The sequence below is a fragment of the Andrographis paniculata genome, unplaced genomic scaffold (assembly GCF_009805555.1).
Source record: "Andrographis paniculata isolate CXL003 unplaced genomic scaffold, ASM980555v1 Contig86END, whole genome shotgun sequence".
NCBI lineage: Eukaryota > Viridiplantae > Streptophyta > Magnoliopsida > Lamiales > Acanthaceae > Andrographis > Andrographis paniculata.
This window is the reverse complement of record NW_026137624.1, coordinates 3,371,271-3,394,207: the sequence shown is the minus strand read 5'-3', so window position 1 is coordinate 3,394,207 and position 22,937 is coordinate 3,371,271. Positions and strand designations below refer to the sequence as shown.

At 31.0% G+C, this 22,937-nt stretch overlaps 2 protein-coding genes and 1 long non-coding RNA gene across 6 annotated transcripts; 1 reads left to right on the top strand and 2 right to left on the bottom strand.

The window, feature by feature from the left end:
- The first annotated feature begins 3,727 nt into the window (after positions 1–3,727).
- Positions 3,728–10,002, top strand: LOC127242240 (uncharacterized). Of its 4 annotated transcripts, none has more exons than XM_051261703.1 (15): positions 3,728–3,862; positions 4,083–4,318; positions 4,413–4,495; positions 4,659–4,716; positions 5,746–5,805; positions 6,344–6,473; positions 7,091–7,314; positions 7,386–7,478; positions 7,616–7,687; positions 8,143–8,175; positions 8,608–8,748; positions 9,016–9,072; positions 9,231–9,332; positions 9,420–9,508; positions 9,697–10,000. In XM_051261703.1, exons 2-14 carry the CDS (start codon positions 4,223–4,225, stop codon positions 9,471–9,473), a joined length of 1,203 nt encoding a protein of 400 aa, XP_051117660.1. In that variant the 5' UTR covers positions 3,728–3,862; positions 4,083–4,222; the 3' UTR covers positions 9,474–9,508; positions 9,697–10,000. The 4 variants fall into 4 exon arrangements, with proteins under 4 accessions (XP_051117660.1, XP_051117661.1, XP_051117662.1 ...); XM_051261704.1 differs by having other exon boundaries at positions 3,753–3,862; positions 4,099–4,318; XM_051261705.1 differs by lacking the exon at positions 3,728–3,862 and having other exon boundaries at positions 3,869–4,318; positions 9,701–10,002.
- Positions 10,003–19,364: 9,362 nt separating this feature from the next.
- LOC127242406 (uncharacterized) lies at positions 19,365–21,264 on the bottom strand. Its single transcript, XR_007836770.1, has 3 exons — positions 21,169–21,264; positions 20,677–20,733; positions 19,365–19,497 (listed from the first exon to the last, which is right to left on the bottom strand). It is a non-coding gene; the product is annotated as an uncharacterized LOC127242406 (long non-coding RNA).
- A 1,052-nt stretch (positions 21,265–22,316) lies between these two features.
- On the bottom strand, positions 22,317–22,937 carry LOC127242037 (uncharacterized). The gene has a single exon (XM_051261370.1). It carries the CDS (start codon positions 22,935–22,937, stop codon positions 22,317–22,319), a length of 621 nt encoding a protein of 206 aa, XP_051117327.1.

The following is a 22,937-nucleotide window of genomic DNA, read 5'->3' as shown; positions in this document are numbered from 1 at the left end:
AGTAAAAATAAAGGATAATTGAATGGGTGAAATGACTCCCTCATTCACTCGGTTGTTAGTCCATTTTATCTAAGTAAAATTTTTCTTCAATGTTGCATTAATCTTATGTAACATTTGCATATAATACTTTCAAGGTAAATTTATTTTCTCCTCTTTTTCAATATCATTATGATCATGTTAATACAATTGATTCTAACATTATATTCCAAATGTCAAGCATCTTAAATCATCGATTGGTCGCCGAGGGTGTGTAGCTCAGGCGGTTGAATCCTTCCTTGACATGGTTGAAGTTGGGGATTCGATCCCGATTGTGTATGTGAATGTGTGCGTATGTGGCTAAAAGAAAAAGTCATCGATGGCATTGGATTATTTCCTTATTCTTGCATTCTTATCAACTTGTCTTACAAATTGAATGTCTAGATGGTATTAACTTTAGTGCAAATAGTACTCTGCTATGTAAAATAAGAATTGTGTGCTATCTTTTTATTTTTTAACATGGTATTCAAGAAAAATATATCTGATGCTCTATAAAAATATATTTGGTACTATATAAAAATGTATTTTGTACTTTATAGAAGTATGTCTCCAATAATATCAATTTAAGAGTCTATAAAACATCGATAAGAATCTAAAAATTTGACAATTAACTGATAGTTTTTATCTGTTAGATTCAATTGACTGTTAGTTGTTTGTTTAGCTGGTTTGACTAGCTGATTCAATTAGTAATTTGTATTAAAATATTTGGTAAAATAACTTTTTGATATTAGTTGTTTATATGTAAAATAACAATAGATGATATTTATATTTTATTTTTAAACATTCAATTGTGTTATTTTAAGTTTAATTTTTTTATTAGTTATTTAAAATTGAGAAAGTGTTATAACATATTTATTTTATTATTTTTAGATTAAAAAAATAATATATTTTTATTGAAAAATATTAATATTTTCTCTCCGTTCTTCCAACACTATTTTCAATTGCGATTCTTCAAAAATAATAATAAACAATACAAAATTCTTTTATAAAAGTCAAAAAATAAAAACAATAATCAAATACTAGTTACAAAAGTTAAAACAAAAAAATTCAAATATTTAACTCAAAATAATATATATTATATTTTTGATACAATTTGCATAAAAAAATCAATTTGTTTAAAAACTCTAGGTGAACAAAGCTTTTTTATTTATTTATTTAAATGGTACAAAATATGAAATAATAAAATTTTTCGTACGTATATTTATTATACTCATAATTATATTTATCTTTAAATAAATTTATTCTATTTTTATTTATTTATTTAATATGAAATTATATAAAAATAAATTAATAACATAGTGTTTTTTTTATTTTGATTTAATTTTAATAAATTTTAATATTTTACAAATAAAATAATATTATATATAAAAATTAATTATTTGAAATTTATAAAAATAAATTTATAATTTAGTTTTATTTGGTAGATTTTCTAGTATCTATTTTTCATTTATATATTATATTAACATTAATTTTATATTTATAATATCACATAAAATTTATACTATTCAAAATTTCAATTTAAAATTCAAATCTTCAAACAAACATAAACTAAAGCTACTCCAGTACAAAATATATTTATATGTATAAAATAAATTATAATTTTTTAAAGATAAATAAAAAATAAAGAAAATAAAAGCGGATTTTTTTTTTAAAAAAAAAATCTCAATAAGCTTGTTGTTATTTATATCCCGAATTATTGAATTTAATACAAAATTACAAATGGAACCAAATAATTATAAAACTAAAACAATATTAATATCGAAACGAATGAAATTAACACATATTAATCAAATGACATTATGAAAATCAAATCAAACAAACAAACCCTAAGCAAACAAATAGATAGGGTTCAGATGACTTCCTGTTCTTGACTTGATTTTGCAAGCCTTTTCTGAGATCTAATTGTGTTCGAGTTCCTTGACGAGGACGATCGCTGACAAAGTGATGATGGCCCAAGATAATCACGATTGCAAGGTAGAAGTTGAGATGTTACTCTAAACTTCGACACCCACTGAATTAACCATCCGAAGACTTCTACTCTCACAAAACTTCCAAACTAATATCTATATATATCTATATTTTTTGAAACTTCCCCCAAAAACTAACTCCACAACAAACCCTTAACTAAATGGATTATTAAATTGGTTTTAGGTTTAAGGATTGGGTTAGGATTTTGATATAAGGGTTGGGCCGAGTTCGATGGACCGGGCTAAGGAGTGGACCGACTATTGTATTTTTTCAAGGAACTCGTTAGTGAGGGTCCCGTAAGGATGTCTGGTGGTATAAAGATTGACTCGTAGTCGTGAGGTTATGGATGTCTGTCGCACATTGTTCACCATAACTTGCTTTATTGGGCCTACATTCAAGTCGTATCTGTCACCCATAGTTCACTTCGTGTTACTTGTCTTGTATGGTTTTAGTTTACAGGCTGCGAGTTTATTCGTTATTAGAAAAATAAAGAAAAAGGAGAAATAAAGGAACTCGTTGGTTAGACAACTATCAAAATTCTTAACAAAGCTATATAAAAAAATTAATTTATTAAAACTTTAAATTAACTATTTGATTGGTTAAATACAAAAAAAAAAAAAAAATTCAATAAACTGTTAAAAAATTATTATTATCACAAGAATATCAAACAATTATCGAAAAATAAATTTCGATATCAAAGTTATTTATGGAAATAAATTCGATAATCACGACAATTTTATCGAAATAAATTCAATAATCAATTTATCGAAATAAATTTGATAATCACAATAATTTTATCGAAATAAATTCGATAATCAAGTCGAGTCGAGGTAGAACCTCTCTCCGTAAAAACGAATACACCACGGTAGTGCCTCCGGTTTATGGCGTAACGTTCTCAAAGATAAAACGACGTCGGTCTCCGAATTAGATGACACCCCAATTTTCAGAGCTCCGATGAACTAAAATGAGAGACTTAAGCTATGTCGGGGGTTAAGGCAAGTAGAAATTCCGAAACTCGCCGAAAATTTATTGGGGATGAGAGGATTAGACAGAAAAGAAGTTTCACTTCCTAGTTTTGGTGTGGTGTATAATGAAATGAGTGTGAGGAGGCCTTTTATAACACCTCCACCCTTGAAATTTTCATGTGGAACCGAAATCGTCGGTGTTTAATGACTTGTAATCGTCGGCCATAATTTCGGTAACGTCCAACAATAAACATCATACTTAATTTCGGCCATAAAAATCGTTTTAATTTTGGTCATAAGCACCAACTTTAGTTTCGGTCATAAATATATTATTTAAATTTTAAATTTCAAATAATTATTTATCATATATCTATGTAAGTATCTGGTCCGAATAGGTGGTACGAACACCTGTAGCTTACCGGCATATACCCACATGCATCTTTAACACTATTAAATTCTATCTATTAAATAATTAACCGATTTTCCAACATAAACTAAAAATTGTTAAAATAGTTTTTTGCTAAATACTTTCAAATATAATCAAATAGTTAAAAATTATTCAATAAATTAAAAATATTTAAAAAAATTCTTGCCCAAATATTTTCAAATATACTATCTGGACTACTGATAAATGCAATTTGAACAATTAGCACGACTTTTAACCGTCGCCTATTAAAATAAACGCTATCCTCTATCCTCGAGTATTCGACCGTTAAAAGGCGACTCAAAACGGGCCATTCTGAAGCGGATGGGTCAGCCCGCGGGCAAAATCCAATTGTCATTCTTAACCCTCCAGACCCAGATCCGTCTTCTCTTTTCTTCTACGGTCTTCGCGATACAGGCAGCCTCGTCCTCGTCATATCGCTTTCTTCTTTAGTTTCGTTGGAAGCTTTGTAAGCTGAATTATTACACTCTTGATTCATTTTCTGTTGTATTTTTAATGCGAACTGCTATAGTAATTAGGGTTTGAGTTGTATGATATTAGTTCTGCTGCTTTTAGATATATTCAAGGGATTAGATTGGGGTTTTTAGTTCAGTTTTTGTTGGCTCTGTCCATTCTTTTATGAATCGGTGGTTGACAGACATTTGTTGCTTTTATTGGAATTGCTTTAGAACATTGATTGAATAGGTTTCTGGAGTGGAGAACGATCATCCAGCCATAGAAGAAGTTCGCCGAAGAAGCTGAGAATTGAACCTCTTAAACCTTACAACCAATCCACAGAGGATCAAAAATCACCACCCGTAACCTATCAATGGACCCAAACATGGCCTTGGATTTGGTGAAGCAGGGCGCTACCCTTCTTCTTCTCGATGTTCCTCAATACACTCTCATTGGTATAGATACCCAGGTGGGTGTTTGTATGCGAAACTTTCTCTTGGAGAATGGGTTTTACCCGGCCGGTTATGGATGTTTTGATGTGGTGGACATGGTGATTTTTGCAGATGTTCTCATCGGGTCCTAACTTTAATGGTGTGAAGATGATTCCGCCTGGAGTACACTTTGTCTACTACAGCTCGTCTGATAAGTTAGGTCCTTTCCATCACCGATTAATTAATCTACGCCTTTATTGATTTATTTATTATAGTAAATTGCTGTCACAGATTCAGCTGTTAGTTATTTTGGTGTTGGTGCGCCACAGTTGCATTTCCTGTGGATGATTTGATTTTAGTGTATGTGTTTTTACGCAGGGGAGGCAGCCAGTTTTCTGCCATTGTTGGTTTCTTCATTGATGCGAGCCCTTCACAGGTTTTATGCAGAAGTCTGTTTTTCAGTTATTTTGATCTTGATGCTACACATGCCTGTATTTTTCAGCTGTTAAGCTTTTCTATTATGTGCTTTGAATCATATATATATACATACACACACACATGTATTCTTGTACATGAAAAATCAATCATGTTTTCTCAATGCAGGCCTTATCATTGTTCCAGAATTTTCATTCATACTTTTAAAAAACTAGTGTGTAGAAATGCTTGCTAAAAAGTGATTTGATTTGGTCGAATGGTTTAACTAATTAAATTTTCTATCCAAAGATGAATTGAAAGAGATTTGTGTGTTTTGACCTAATACTTATTGGCTGTATTGTTTTAAATTACCATCCATTCCTTTCTTTTTTGATCTTTTTTTAGATGAAAATAGTTATTGTATGAAATATTTTAATTATGATAGCCGGTGGATTGTCATGTTGTGAAGCCAAGTTGAAGCCTGTAAGAGTAATGGACATCCAAGCTCGATACTTCTTTTTTGGGCAGTCCGAATTGATTTTGGGCCGCAGGCTCATTATGGTTTTACATTAATGTCTATATATACTCGTTTTACTCTCTCATTATATGCTTGTGTTTATCTTGATTTCACTTAATTTCGTTTAATAGGTGAGATGTATTTAGAGGAAAAATGAGAAAATGAATAGGAATAAAAATACACAATTGAACAAACCTGATTATGTATGTTACGTTCCAGTTTTATGTTATAGAACTTGTCAAGATGGCATTGCCACTGCATAGTTTGCTGAGTGCGCTGTGCATTACAGTTATTGTATGCACATTGTATGGCGATATGTTTAGGCCTGCACCTGGCTTCTAGAGGATGACTACCATCTGACTGAATTTTTGTCTTTATACATAAGTCCATTATTTTGGTTTTTATTGCATTAACGTATAAGTCCGGCTGTCTATTTTTATTCCTTGTTATCTTTTCATTTTTGAACCTATTTCCATGCTTCAATGAGACAATAGGATATTCATAATCTTATATATTACATTAGTACTATTATAGGTGATTGTTCGAAAATGGGAGCAAAAGGAAGAGAGGTTTGTCAAGTTGTCAGAAGAGGAGGTGAGTTAGTTTGGTGATGTTTATTGGGTTTGTTCTTATGAATTTCCATTTACCTTGAAGCCTCAAATGTTTTTGAGTACTTCCTGAAGTTGAAATAATTTGTACTGCAGAGCTCTACTTTCAGGTTTTGTAAGCCTATTATCCTCATGTTGAACATGTGAGTGAAAATGAGGATTTCGATTTTGGTGATTCATTATGGCATAAATCTGTTTACTTATCTTTGAAAATTGAATGCCATTAGTTACAAAGTCCTTGATTTTTCTCCCCCTTCTTCAGTTCTACCATCTTCTGTTATTTTATAAAATTTATCTTTGGCTAGTCCATTACTGCTTCACAACCCATAATTTCAGGGAAAATTTAATTTTTTTTTCTCAAATCTACTCTTGGAAACTAGTGTGTTTGGTCATGGGTTTGGATTTTGGGCTTGGGATTTTAATAATAAAATTTTGAATCGAAATTGTTGTTTGATGTGATATAAATAGGTGTTGATGTTATATTTTTTTGGGAAAAAATCTTTTGACTGTTTAATTCCACACAGGAAGGGAGATACTCTGATGCAGTTAGAAGGTTAGAATTTGATAAGAAGCTTGGACCATACACCTTGAGTCAATATGGGGCTTGGAAGAATTTATCCAACTATATTACGAAAGACACTATTGAGCGCATTGGTAGGTGATTTTAATTTGTGCAGCTGGCATGTTTGCATTCTTTTCCTGGATCTGGAACTTAGAAATCATTCATGAGTTGATTCTTGCTTCATTGTTTATCATAAAGTTAGTGGTAATTAGTTGAAATTTTGAACCAATTAGCGGATTGAATACAAGCAGGGATGAGTTAATGAGAAGTATAAAATATAAATGAGCTAGTGGCTAGTTGAAGTATACAACAAGATATGCTTTCAACTGAATTAAAATTTTGTGCTGCCAAATGCTCATTTTGACTTCATTCCAATTGTCTATGTATTGCAGCATCTTTCTGTCATTAATTTTGCTATTGTCTATGTATTGCAACATATTTCTGTCATTGATTTTGCTGATTTAATGTATAGCTATTTGAAGTTAGGATTGTTTTGTGCCTTTGGTGGATCAAGTGTCTTAGTTTGGCATTTATGAATTGCTGTTTTGGTATGTAGTAACATTTGGATTTTTTAAACAGAACTGAGTGATTTCCTATTTTCGCTGCAAGAATTGATATTGAAGCACTTTAAATCATGCCCTTTCTTTTATTTCCATTTGAAAGGATGATTGTTTCTTTCGTGTTCATGATAACGGTGGACATTTTGCAGAACCTATTGGAGGAGAAATCACAATTGCCTGTGAACCTGACATGGTAGGAAGATCCTCTAAGACAATAATGGAAGAAAAGATGTCTGAGCAGTTAACAAATAACAGGTTTGCAACATCTGAGGAGAAGTCCAAAAGAAGGGGTTGTTATTATACTACAATTCCTCGGGTTGTCAAATACAAGGGCATGTCTGGCCAGGAGCTCACTAATTTGAATGTTGACAAGGTAAGTTTAGTATTTTTTGTAGTTGCAGAATTTAAAGGATGTTGATTGGGTAAGTATTCTGCATTTAACAGACACAGCTATTGGAAAGCATATTGATGAAAGAATATGGTGGCGATGAAAATGCACTTCTTGCAGAATTACAGTTTGCGTTCATAGCATTTCTGGTAGTGAAGGATTCTTCAGCTATTCTGCTTTATTTTTATGCAATTATTTATCCGAAACGTGATATTATTGGAGATATTTACATTCAAAATACTAATTTATTATGGTTCTTCCTGTATTCTTTTGCAAAATTATGCAGATGGGTCAATCACTTGAGGCTTTTCTTCAGTGGAAGCTTTTGTTGACTTTGTTGTTTGGCTGCACAGAAGCTGTAAGTATACTACAAAACATGGAATTTGCCTTATCAATCAGGAGATATAGGGTCAACAAGTGGTTGGTGCTAAGTAGATTCTTGGACAGTTGCTTAGGTTTTAAGGGTGTTCTATATTGGTAGTTACGATATTTTAACTTCTCAGCTTTTCTGTTATTTGTTTTTTTTTTCTTTCTAGAGCCAAGATGGTGTATTATTAGTTTATTATGTGAGTATGCTGGGAATTAGAACTTTTTTCTGGTACAGTGTTTTGTTTATGTTTAGTTTGCTTACAGTATCAGGATGGTCTTGTTAAAGTTTTTGTACATGTTAATCTTAGAGATATGTGTGAATCCAAGGTGTTGATTCTGTTAGAAGTTTTGGCTGAGTTACTTCCTATACACTTGAGAGGAATTTGTAATTATTCATCATGTGAAATTCAATTTGTATTTAACTTTGTTTTGTTGTTTTTATAGCCTCTTCGCACCAGGAGCCGGCTATTCACAAAGGTACCATTGAATCTTTTAATGTATTTATCTTTCTGTATCTCTGGGTAAAGTGGAATGGTGATTGTTTTGAGATGAATTTTGTTATAGCCAACATGCGAACTTTGAAGATTTCCGCTCTTGTCATCTGCATCATAGTTGCATCTATGTGGGTTCCAACTTCCGTGAAAGTGATATCACAATTGTCGGATATGTAATGCATGGATAATGTCATAATATTGTTTTTGTGCATGCTAGGGTTATTTGCGCAAATAGATTCCAATAGTATCTGAAGCAATCTTTTTCAACTCTGAGCATTGGTTGTTTTTCTTTTTCTTTGATTCGATACTGTTCTAGCCATGAGTACTTGTGTAACTTTTTAGATTTTCCTTGTGTGTGACTGTGTGTTTCTTTTTTCAACATTTCTCCTGAGCTCCATGTTTGTTGCATTTGCAGTTTGTTAGGATCGTGTTTTACCAGTTAAAATATGGATTTAAAAAGGATGAAAATGACATTGGTGCAATGCGTGAAGGAGTGCCAGCTTTGTTGGATGAATCTTGGCTATCTTCTGATAGCTTTCTGCATCACCTTTGCAAGGTATTGCCATCGGCACAAGGATGACATATTGACGTCTATAGACATTATTACATTAACGAATGCATGTGTGCCATAGTGTTGCTACTGATGCTGCCGCTAGTATGATTATATCTTATTATATCAAGATATGCCTTGAAGTTCATTATCTTAGTTTAATAATTTCCAGACATCTTGGAAATCCCTAGGGTCCTGATTTTATGCCCATTAGAACTTTTGAGTTGCAATTAATTTAATCAAAAGGACCACTGTAAACACATTAATATGCAGGAATTTTTTTCGGTGGTGCTAGAAGCTCCGGTTGTCGATGGAGATCTTCTCTCATGGGTAAGTACGCACGTGTCTTAATAAACAATTAAATCAGCATTATGCCAGTTGCAAAATCCTAGACTGTCTCTAATCAACCAATTAAATGTTGGTATTCAACACTACCCATTGACATCTTTGAAAATTTTGAAAAATGGCTGTTGTCTCTTTCATTTCAGACAAGAAAATTGAAATCACTAGTGGAGGACACTTTAGGATGGGCATTCAGGCCGAAGAGCAGCAGCACAGGTGATGGAATTTACTTTGATGAAGATGATGAGGTAGGTTTTTCTGGAGGTCTGTAGTTATTATCCGAATGAAGCCACTATACTATCTCTTATTAATTCAAAGTATGCAATGCAATGCAGTATGCCCCGGTGGTAGAGTTTACAAACGATACAGACGAATACATGGTTGGATGAATTGAACTCAACATGTGGCTGTGTGAATTCTCCAGGTACAGTTGAGTGTTAAGTCAGTTAGTAGTAGTAATTAACAGGGACAGAATATTGCATGCTGTATGTTAGCCTTTGTGTTGATGTTTTTGATGGCCACATTAATGATTTAGTCTATCAAAAGTTTTATTATACATCTTTTTTAAGTATAAACAAATAAATCTCAAGCTACAGTTCATCTATTGGGCAGGCAGGCAGGCAGGCAATACAAAGAACACACATATACAGATTTCAGATTGATCCAAATCTTGACCACAAATATCACATTATCACTCACTGTAAGTATAGCTCTGCATAGCAATAAGTTGTTCTACTTTCAATTTCGTAGACCGACTGACTGACTGACTGACTGACTGACGTACTTATGCATTGTGTGCAAGTGCTACAACAAAACTACATTTTGTATATTAGACATGTTCGATACAAAACTGAAATTTGCCCGAGTTTTTTTTTCTGTCACGTCCTGCTAAGAATCTATTCATTTTTTCTTTCTTATATTATAGAATTGTTTATCAAAGTTGTTATGTTTTCTTTTTCCGCTGCATTAATAAGTTTGTTATTTTATATAAGGCGACGGTTACTCTGCTGATGTCTCGGTGTTGATATTGTGTTAGCCGTTTGATAGCAATAGCGCTGAAGTCTAATCTTAAGGTTATAATTTGACAAGGTTAATGTAGTAAATTCAATATTTGAATTTTGCTCGAGTTTGTTGATTAATGTAGTACCTGTTTAGAGTAGAGTTTTGCTTATATATGTATTTTTATTGTTTTATATATTACTAGAGTTTGTTAATCCATATAGTAGAAATTGCTTGTTCCTTTGTTTAATTTTGAATTTTTAGAAATTTAAATAAAATAATACTACCTCCGTCCACTGCCAATCTATCCATTTGTATTTGGCGTCATTGTTTTTAACATTAAAAATATTCTTATATTTGTATAATATTTTATACAAATATTATTACATTAGTATTATAAGACACAAATAGAAAGAATTTTTGTTGTTTTTGTGCAAAAAGTAAATTGATAGATTGGCTGTCGACGGAGGTACTAATATGTTTTTACAATGTATTTAACACTCTTTATTTTCTTTGTTTAAATAATACTCCCTATGTCCCACATAATAACTTGTCATTTTTTTTTAAAATATAATTATACACTTTAATTAAATTTTAAATTTTAAATTTTATAATTTTTTTAATTTTAATTAAACTATTTAGTTATTTTAATCTTAATCTATAATTATTTTTACTATACAATAATTATTTTTATTAATACACTTTTTAATTACTTAATAATTATACTAAATTCTCGTATCTACGGTAACATGCCCAAATTATGTATGACGGAGGGAGTAGTTATATTTACTAACTTGTTGAGTAAAATTTTGCTAATATATGTATGTATATATATTTTTGTTTTTATATATTGTTATATAGTTTGTTAATTTATGCATTTAATATGGCTTATCCATTTGTTTATATTTGCTAATTTAGTTTTTTTAGAAATTTAAATAAAATAATCATATTTATACGGAAGTTAACGTGTTTAAAACATTGTAATTTTTATTTATTATTATTATTTTTTTCTGTTTATATGTACTACTATATATTATATTTTGTTTTATATATTGCTATAGTTTGTCGATTTATGATTTATTTATTTGTTTAAGTTTGCTAATTTAATATTTTGAGAGATTTAAATAAAATAATTATATTTTGTTTTCAAAAATTAATGTATAACATTTTTTTTTTCTTTGCTCAAGTAGTAGTTTGCTAACTTGTTGAGTAAATTTTTTACAAATATATACTCCTTCCGTCCGCCTCTAAGGTCACATTTACATTTTGCCGTCATTGTACTTGATATTAAAAATATTGTTATATTTGTATAATTTGTTGTACAAATATTATTTTATAAGTATTATAAGACACTAATGAAAATATTTTTATAATTTTTTTTTTTAATTTTTACTATGTTTTTATATAATAATTAATATTCAAATATCAACATGTATGCCCTTAGAGTAGGACGGAGATAAGATATATTTTTATTGTTTTATATATTGCTATAATTTGCTAATTTATGCATGGGATATAATTTTTTTTTTAAGTTTGTTAATCTAATTTCTAAAGTTTTGGATAAAATAATAATATTTTTTCAGAAGTTAATATATTTTATATATATATATTTTTCTCAAATAATAGTTATATATGCTAACTTTTTTGAATAAAATTTTTGGCAATATCATTTTTTATTGTTTTATATATTGCTATAGTTTGCTAATTTATGCCTTCAATATTGCTTTTCATTTGTTTAAGTTTACTAGTTTAAATATTTAGAAATTTAAATAAAATAATTAAAGATATTTTTTTAAAAGTTAATTTATTTAACATTTTTTTTTTCTTTGGCCGAATAGTATTTACGTGTTTTTGATTAAATTTTTTGTTAATATATACTCTGTTATTCAAATTTATTTATTTATTTTTTAATTGTCATCTAATTTTATTCTTCTTATCATTTTTATTATTAAAAAAAATTGTTTTTTCTATTTTATTTTTTACCTTAAAAAATTAAAAATTTCTACTTTTATCTTTTTTTTTTAAATTCGTGTCCGATCAAATGAACATACAATTGGACGACAGAGTGAGTATATATATATATATATATTTAATTCTTGTATATATTTCTATAGTTTGTTAATTTATGCATTGGATATTGGTTTATTCATTTGTTTAAGTTTGTCAATTTAAGTTTTTAGTGATTTAAATAAGATAATCCTACATGTTCAGAAGTTCATGTATTTAAATTTTTTCTTTGTTCAAATAGTAGCTACATGTGCTAACTTGTTGAGTAAAAATTTTACTAAAATACTTTCTTTTTTTTTATTTATTATTATTGTTTTATATATTGCTATAGTTTGTTAATTTATGTATTTGATATTATTCATTAATTTATATTATTCACTAAAATACTAATTTGTTAATTTTTGTTAGTGAAATGACATGAATGATAAATAAGACAATAAAGCATATAAATTTAAAGAATGACTTGTTAAAATAACAATAAAGTAAAGTGTATTAATTGCAAGAAAAAGAAATTCAACACAAAAATAGAAATAAATAAATAAATAAATGAGCTACATGATTGAAAATAAATTATTGGAACAGGAAATGCTTTAACCTCTCCTCATGTACCTGTGCAGCTGTGCTAGCTACTTCAATTATTCTACATTAAAAACCCTATTGAAGACTTCCATTGATTGTTCATTTATTAATTCAATTATATACTTTTGTAACCTACTTCTTAAATTCTTATAAAAGATCTCATCACATCCCTTTCACTACCAAAAAATATATATATATATATATATTTGTAACGGAATTCCGTCACTAAAGATCACGTAGCTAACGTAATTCCATAATTAATTCCGTCTCTAATATCATTAGTAACGGAAAAAGTGAATTTAGAGACGAAAAAATCTCGTTACAAAAATGATATTTTCTTGCAGTGTTTTCTTCCGTTCTATAAAAGTCATTTTCTACAATTCAATTCATCCAAATATTCTAAACCTATTGGATCAATTTTTGATTTTCTTTTCGACATCATTTGGCCTTAAATCCTTTCACAAGTCGATTCTTTCATTTTTATTTATTTATTAATTTTTTTTGGCCCACTGCGACAAATATAATTTCCTAATTAGATCGGAATACCAAAAATACAATAATCTAACACTAGACTTGAGACAACCTAACGAGCGTATTTGATAGCGAATAAATCAACTAAATTTAAACAAAATCAATAATATAATTGAATAGTTATATAATGTAACATCGTCGATGATAAGCTTAGAAAAGTTCCATTTATATTTTAATTAGTAGTGACCAACTTTTGCAAAGTTAAATGGATCGAGTAACATTTAAGCTTAGATCTGTACATACATGAGCATATATATATATATTCATAAACAAGTTGGATTGGGAGTTGAAATATAATAATATTGAATTTATTCACATCCAATCAACCAAGGTAACATTGAACAACATATAATTAATATGAAATGAACGGTATTGGTAAAAAAAAAAATCTAATATAGTATATTTAGCAAAGCAATATATCATTTTTTTTTTTTTGTCTTTATTATTATTATATCCTCCGTCCCAGATCGGTAGACACAATAATTACTAGGGATAGTAAATAATTAAGAATGTATTAGTAAAACTAATTAATACAAATAATTATAAAGCAATATCAAGATAACTAATTAGTCTAATAAAAATTAAAAAAAATTATAAATTATAAAATTTAAAATATAATTAAAAGATAAAATTCTTTTCCCAAAATAGAAAGTGACATAATATTGGGGACAAATGAAGATAAAAAATGTAACATAAGATGTAGGACGAAGAAAATATTATTATTATTATTATTATTAAAAAGAAGAAGAAAATATATTACATTCATATTGTGCCAACTCAAATATATGTAATTTGCGGGTCATTCAAAACTAACGAATAGTTGTTCCCCGTTAACTAAATATATGCTTATGTTGAAAATGAATTGCATTTTGCATTGGATTTTAGTTGATGTTTACGGGATGTCTAATCAACGTATGGACTATGGTGAAAATTAAAGTTGCGGTCTATTTAACATGGAGCAAGTGATCCATTCAGTTGTGGTTCAAATCGGCCAGACTAGTGTATCTACAAAATGAACATTGATCCTAAGATATCTGCTATAAATGGATAGATAGATTTTAGGAGATTTAATTGAAAGAAAATATGGAAGTCAAACTAAGGAGTTATTGAGAATTATTTCTTTCCTTATTTGATAATTTTACCATGTTGAGAATGTTTGAGGTTGGAGAAGTAACGATAGTGCATATCTAATTGATTTTTATATAAAAGAGGAGGAGAATGAGTTAATAGCAAGGGGAACAAGGAATTGGATTGGGGGAAGTTGTAGATGTGAACGAGTGTACTATGAAATTCTATGTGAGTGATAGAGCGAGATTTTTTAAAGCAATGATTCACACAACAACTTTGTAATCTTGATTCATTCATCCTTGTTTTGTGTTTTATGTTTTTGTTGTCACCAGCATGCGTATTCGCAGTCCGATCGTTCAGCAAACAACGAGTCTGTGTTGAGATTTTATGTTTCGATTTTTTTTTCGAAGTGAGTTGTTATTGCTGCTAGGTGTTTGATCGATTTTGGGACCAACAACTTATTTGGGTTCGATATGAATTTTTAATGAATATAATATTACATATTGGTTGTAACTAACGGAAATTAGGAATATTTTGGAAAATATATATATATTAATTAATGAAGTAAGAATTTTTTTTTTCTTTTTTTGATAAATTGAATGTGTAAGTAGTTGTAGCATTTTATTAAATAAGTGCAATCTTAAAGGATATAAATTAAAGAGTGTGTAAGAATTATTTTTTATAAATGAAAAATGTATATTTTTTGTGAAAAAATAAAAAAAATAAATATATATAAAATTAATGGACGGAGGAAGTACAAAATAATTGTGGAAAATAAAGATCTACATCTAAAGACCACCTATAGTTAACCCACATCATAAATTTATAAATAATTAGTGAAACTCACATCACAATATACAATAAGTAAAAATATAATTAGAAAAAAGTAAGGGCGAAGAGTATATATGTGCTTAACCTATCGCTAGAATATAAGTATAGATAACTCAGGTGGTATCCTTACCAGAGTTTGTACCATTACTATAATATGATATAATCTATTACATTATTTCTTTAAAATTATAAATAGGTTCGTTTTATCAATATGTTTCGTTTCTGACTTGATAGAAATATAATAATAATATTATATTGCAAGAATATAATTATCGAAATAAATTCGATAGCACAATAGTTTTTACCGAAATAAATTCGATAATCACAATAATTTATTGAAATAAATTTCAATAATTAATTTATCGAAGTCATTTGATAATCACGTCGAGTCAAGGTAAAACCTCTTTCTGTAAAAATGAATACGTCCCGATAGTGCTTCCGGTTCGTGACACAACGTTTCCAAAGATAAAACGACGTTCGTCTCCAAATTAGGTGGCACCCCAATATTTCGGAGCTCCGGCGAACTAAAATTAGGCGAACTGATACCGTGTCGGAAGACTTGGAAATGAAGAAAAGAAATAGGCCGAATGCGACCGGAATATCGATTGGAAACACACCGGAAAAATCACCGGAAATAATATATATTAGAGAGAGGAGATGAATAATTGTTGTGTGCATAAAATGGACGAATAAACACCCTTTTTATAGGCAAACCACACGAGCAGGGAATTACTATTCCTTTGAAAACCGACGATTGATTTTTTAGGTAACCTCCAAATTAAATTTGAGTAATGACCTTCATTCAATTGTGTGTTTTCAAAATTTCAAAATCATGTAATTTGGTGCATGATCATTATCTAACTTTAATGCCTTATAATTTGTAATTGAATTTAATGTTAATGCATGCATGTAAGTAACAGTGCACGCACATCTACACCAATTAATGCAATTTAAAGTCATGTTTAACATGTATATATATGCGTGTCTATGCACCTATAGTGAGTCTTTTAAATGCATGCATTTTTGGGCTTATATTGTTGGTTTATAATGTTATTTTCTTGAACTTCAATTTCAACAAAAATATTTTGTTGTTTCGAGCAAGCTCCGGAGCAATATAGACTTTGTTAAGTCTAATATTTACCAAGCCCAAGCTATAACTCACGATCAATATTCGTCCGGGCGAGCGGCGCGTGCCTTTTGCTAATCGGCATTCATATGCCTCATACAACTCATATGCATTTCAACTCACTGAATGATCGGTATCAAAATTTATGAATTTAATTTATAAATTAAATTCCATCGATTAAATAATAAAACGATTAACCGATTATCCAACATTTACATACATATTCACTACAAAAACCATCTTTTTAAACCAAATTTGGCAATATTGCTATAATCTATGGAATACATTCATCGCTATTAGCGATGGATATTTGTGACAGATATTCGATCCGTTAATAATCAGTGAGGGAAACACTTGAAAGATAAAAAAAAGAACAAGTCGTCCTTGTTTGTGGACGGAATATAATTTCATTGCTAACCATGATAGAATTATGGATGGAATTAAATTCTGTTGGTGATAGAGACAAATTTATAAACAAAATTAACTTATGTTGCTAAAACAAAATTAAAATCCCTGACCCTCCCACCATCGATTTCATTCACACCCAAACAAATTTCACATCAACAACGACAACATAGCGGCAATCGGCAGAGGGATTTTCGGACTTCGACAATAGTTAGGCGAACTGCGGCGCATGAGCGGCGAACATGCGGTAACGGTTGTGAACAAAGCAAGTGGTGGTTTTATTTTATTTTTTATTCTAGTATGAATTTTATTTATGGAATTGAGTTTCATTTATCATTTTGAGTTATGCTTCATACATCTCGAATAGCCTAAAGTATTGTTAGTACTTATTACACAAACAATCCAATTGATAGCAGTGTTGTTGCAATTCTATTCATATGAAACCGAAACTTGTGAGAGCTATTTCATAAAACTTTCTAAAAATTATAATTCAAGAGTGTTTGCAACCTAGAAAACGTAATTACTTTCGAAACTTGAATTCTACATAACTTCAAACATTTAAGCTATATTATCTAGAGCTAACACTAAGTAATCAATTTTTTTTTTCATCTGTTAGCATATTGTTAAACTAGCATAATACTATTGTTGTTTGTAAAACTCTTTCAGTGGTGAATTTATTAAATATGACAACCCCATGGAGAGAATTGATGTACAATAGAATCCGTAAGGGTATTCTACATAAATAATTTATTAGTGGTGTTGAAGATTTCCTAAGTATTGTATGAATATTATAGAGGTCTATAATATCAATAATAGTATACGGTGTCTATACAAGCATTGTAAAAATACAATATTCTTATTGGTAGATGATGTGAAATACCAACTGCACTCTAGAGCTTTTATACCAAAGTATGATATGTGGTCATATCATAGTAAAAAATAGGCAAAATAGCATAAAATTCCCCTGTGGTTTCACGAAGTTGCTGAAAACCCCCTCTGGTTCTAAAAATCCAAAAAGTCTATTTGTGGTTTGTAAAATATTGCAGAAAAACCCTCATCGGTTAGAACTTAACGGAGAGTGTATGTTATGCGCCTTAAATGCGAATTTTGGTCCAAACAATGATAAATTTGTATGTGAAGTTACTAAAATGACCCTCTGACTTTATTATATACACTTTTTTCTCACCCAAAATTCAATACAGCTTAGTTATTCCACAATGTCTTCTTCTCACCCGATTGTGCAGGTTCAAAATTTTCAGAATATATTCAATTCAAGGAATAAAAAAAATTAAAATGGATAGATCATGTTCTTAACAGATATTCATAAAAAATGAAGGCACTTAAAAAATCAATAGAGAATTGTGATTTTTCATCTTCTCCAATATTTATCTAATGTACAGAGGAATCATGGGAATGTGATAAAGAATAGAGCAACTTACAGACTTACAATGCTAATTCTATGTTTCTTTCTCCATTCTTGTAGATATTTTTTAGATTAATTTTTAAGAGCAAAGAATTCATAATTGGAGAAGAACTTGGTGCGGCTAAGGCTGCCTGAAGAAGAATGGGGAAAGAAGAAGTAGAAGAAGGGAAAAAAAAAATTGGGAAGAAGAAGAAGAAAAGAAGAAATTGAAGGGGAAAAAAAAAGAACCTGGTGCGTGTGACTGCAATTACGGGTGAAGAATGATTGAGAAAGAAAATTGGGGAAAAGGAATAAGAGAAAGAATCTGATATGGCTATGGGGGTGTGAAGAAAAATTGGGGAAGAAGAAGAAGGAACTCAAACAATTAAGACCCAGAAGAAAGAAAAATTGTGTTCTGAAATTAGACGCGAATGAATCTGTTTTCCAAAAATTGACTGACTGGCAAACAACTCCAGCCCATTCTGACAGCCGACAGCGGTGGCGGTTCTTAGCAGCTTTCTTCCTTGGACGAACAGAAAACGGGTGAATACTTCTGCCGATGACTTTTTCACCGATCTTCTGAAAGAAAATTAGAGAAAAATAAGAAGAGAAAGGAAGAAGAAGAAGATGGGAGTGAGCGTGTGGGAGAAAAAGGAAAGAAAGAAAGTAGGAGAGAGAAATAAATTAGAAAAAATATAAATAAGGGTATAACGGTCCATTACGATAAAATTTAACGTCTGTTAGTAGAATTTAGAAGGAAGTAGCGAGTGTGCAACATTTTGAAAACCACGAGTAGGTTTTTGTAATTTTAGAATTACAGGGGGTTTTCAGCAATTTCTTGAAACCACAGGGGGATTTTATGCTATTTTGCCTAAAAAATAAGATAGAAGTGATAGCTCATAATAATGTGAGCTAATAGCTTTTGTATACACCTACTAATCCAATGATAGCAAGTTATACTCAAATGGTAATGAATACTAGAGGGCTCATATTTGAGTCACGCATGGAGCAGATGAAGAACGTAACTCCAAAAAATAAGGAATCGCATAATTTTCTCCAAGCAACTGATAAAGAGTCGTGGCATACGTGTACGAAGACAACATTATTGTCCAACTTGTCAAGAATTTTAAATATTAATGTTGATTTCCACTTGCCTGAGCATTGGTTAGATATGCAGTGTAACACCCCCAGTTGGCTCATACTGGAAATGCTACCGCCACACTGCATCATGAGGTCGTCACCTCTTACTTCGGGCCCCACAATACAGTGTTAAGGCTAAATTAACCATAAAAGCGCATTATTATATATACCAAAATCTGATTTATAAATATTTACAAAACACACCCCTTAGCAAGAGGTTTTTCCGGTTAAAAATTTACATATAATACAATATACGTAAGTTCACTCACTCAGCCTATCTTTCTATATCTCGAGACGTCCCCTGTCTCGGATGTGCCATGCATACCTGAAACAAATATTTTCTTAAAAACAGTCCAGAATTATATCTGTTTTAAGAACTAACGTGAAATATGTCATTTCACACCTTTTTAAAATAAAGTCTAATTCCCGTTAATCATAAAATACGTGTCATGTCATGCCAATAGTGAAATGATGCAATACAAATATCAAACTCGACAACAATGCACACTCATATATATATCCGCCAAAGTGAGCAGCCGGAATAACCTCGGCTCCATAATCATAGGCTCACTACATCTGTCTAAGTGAGCAGCCGGAATACCCTCGGCCCCGTAATAACAAGCTCACTAGACCATCATCAATAAATAGCCGGAAAATCCTCGGCTCAAGGAAGGACCTAATAAACCCATAATAATATAACGGTCATCCGGTCACTTCCATATACCCACCATACCACTCCCACAATCAATACATGGATAGCCGAACGTTGTCGCCATTAACCACAAGACGCCCCATAGTTTGTGATAGCGAAGATAGGACCTCCACTGACTAGCCCTATCCCGTGTAATGTAATAGAATCCGTGCAACCTGGAATCACCCAAGGCAAACCCGGAAACTCTATTCCTCCCCGCGCGCCCTAATGGGATCACGTTTGGAGTTTGGCATATGATCCTAAACTACCGGTAGACCTCACCAGTGGCAAACCCAATGAGTGGAACAACACCGAACACGAATGATTATACCAAATACGTCTCAACTACAATGGGTCTAATCCCTGAATGACCGTGCGACTAAGTCACCCAGTTGTCCGACTACTATCGTCCACTATCGCCAAAGTGTTACGGTACATCGGGGTCGAATATCCTAACCCCAGATGATGCCCTCGCCTAGCACTACCGCACACAGCGACTAGAGGATAGATCCATAAAACACATCCGATAAACCGTGCAATATGTGTGCAACATGCCAACTAAGTGAATTTACCGAAAAGGGCTGGTGAGACAGCTCACCTATCCTCATTTTCATAAATTCACCAACGCGATCAAATACGTATATCAAATATCATAAACCGTGAAGTCTCCCACATGCATACGCACACATATATATATAAATATATACATGCAACAAAATGATTCACATAATATCACGTTAACATATTAATCAGAATCGCATGCAACATGCATACCTAATTTCTTAAAATTAGATTTAATTCCCTACTGCTTACCTCTTATCGACACTCCCTAGCTCCCGCAATTTCACCCAAATCTCTTCCAACGTACACCTGCCCCATTATTTACTCAAATCAGCTGAGCTATATACTTATACATAGGAGCTACCTGCTTATTCAAAAGGTAATTTCTATAGTTAGCTCGTTGGGTTTCAAACTTTTATATTTAGTAGACTACGATATTCTAGCTATAAAACTCTTATACCTCATAATATTTATATCGCCCGATTATTAAATAAAATTACTTAAAGATATGAATAAACAGACAGGTGCAGTACATTGCCGTTTTCAATTCAGCTCGGATCGATACGAAATTCTCAGAATATAATACTAAGACTACGAATAGGCTATTAGCTAAAGAAATTCGTCGATTAAATAGCCAAATAGCTAGTTATAAATTTTTGAAGAATTTCTAATTTAATATTCTCAATATCGAAATTCATATTAAAATTCATAATTAAATTCTACGTATAACAAATAATACAATACCGAAGTCGGAATTGAAATCGAACGGCTAAATCGTTTTCTTTCCTTCTTTTCTTCTTTCTCTTCTTTCTCCTTCGCGTTCTTCTGTTTTGGTCGTCCTTCGCAGGTAAGTTTGGTTTGTTATATAAAATTATATTATTATTATATATATTATATATTATATTATATTATATTATTATTATTAACGTTATTATGATTATTATTATTATTATATCTTCGTCATCATCCATCCTTATCATTATTATTATTATAATATTATTATATATTATATTTTCTATTTATCTTTATCGATATTTATCCATTTAACAGCCTTTTAAATCACAATCAATATATAAAATAGGAATAAAATTTATTCCAAAATATTAATTTCTTGATTCTAAAATATTATAAAAATATTTATTTGCTATAATAATATTATTTTATACACTCCAAAATTGGGGTATTACAATTCACTCCCCCTTAAAAGATTTCGTCCCCGAAATCTAAACTCAAACGCATAACAATACTACTTAATTAAACAAATGTGTGTATGCTTTGAACATCTCTTGCTCCACTTCCCATGTGGCCTCTTCTGCTCCATGCCGGGACCACATTACCTTCACCATACGAATATCTCGGTTCCTCGTAGTTTGAACCTTTGTGTCCATGATCCAAAGAATAGGAATAAAATTTATTCCAAAATATTAATTTCTTGATTCCAAAATATTATAAAAATATTTATTTGCTATAATAATATTATTTTATACACTCCAAAATTGGGGTATTACAATTCACTCCCCCTTAAAAGATTTCGTCCCCGAAATCTAAACTCAAACGCATAACAATACTACTTAATTAAACAAATGTGTGTATGCTTTGAACATCTCTTGCTCCACTTCCCATGTGGCCTCTTCTGCTCCATGCCGGGACCACATTACCTTCACCATACGAATATCTCGGTTCCTCGTAGTTTGAACCTTTGTGTCCATGATCCAAAGAATAGGAATAAAATTTATTCCAAAATATTAATTTCTTGATTCCAAAATATTATAAAAATATTTATTTGCTATAATAATATTATTTTATACACTCCAAAATTGGGGTATTACAATTCACTCCCCCTTAAAAGATTTCGTCCCCGAAATCTAAACTCAAACGCATAACAATACTACTTAATTAAACAAATGTGTGTATGCTTTGAACATCTCTTGCTCCACTTCCCATGTGGCCTCTTCTGCTCCATGCCGGGACCACATTACCTTCACCATACGAATATCTCGGTTCCTCGTAGTTTGAACCTTTGTGTCCATGATCCAAAGAGGCATTTCCTCAGATGAAAGATCCTCATTTAGCTCTAACTCATCCGGAGATAAAATATGAGAAGGATCTGCGACATACCTACGAAGCTGCGATACATGAAACACATTATGAATTCGTTCCATGAAATTAGGAAGTGCTAACCGATAAGCCCAATCCCCAACTCGATCGAGGATTTCATAGGGTCCAACATAACGCAGACTCAATTTTCCTTTAATTCCAAACCTTCTAATACCTTTCATTGGAGATACTTTTATTAGGATGAAATCTCCACTTTGATATTGGCCTTCACGTCGGGCTTTATCGACATAACTTTTTTGGCGATCTTGAGCTATCTTCATCTTCTCCCTGATAACTCGAATCTTATTTTTTGATTCTTCGATCATTTCTGGACCTAATATCAGTCGATCACTCATGTCATCCCAACTTAAAGGAGTTCTGCATCTTCGTCCATAAAGAGCTTCAAAAGGAGCCAT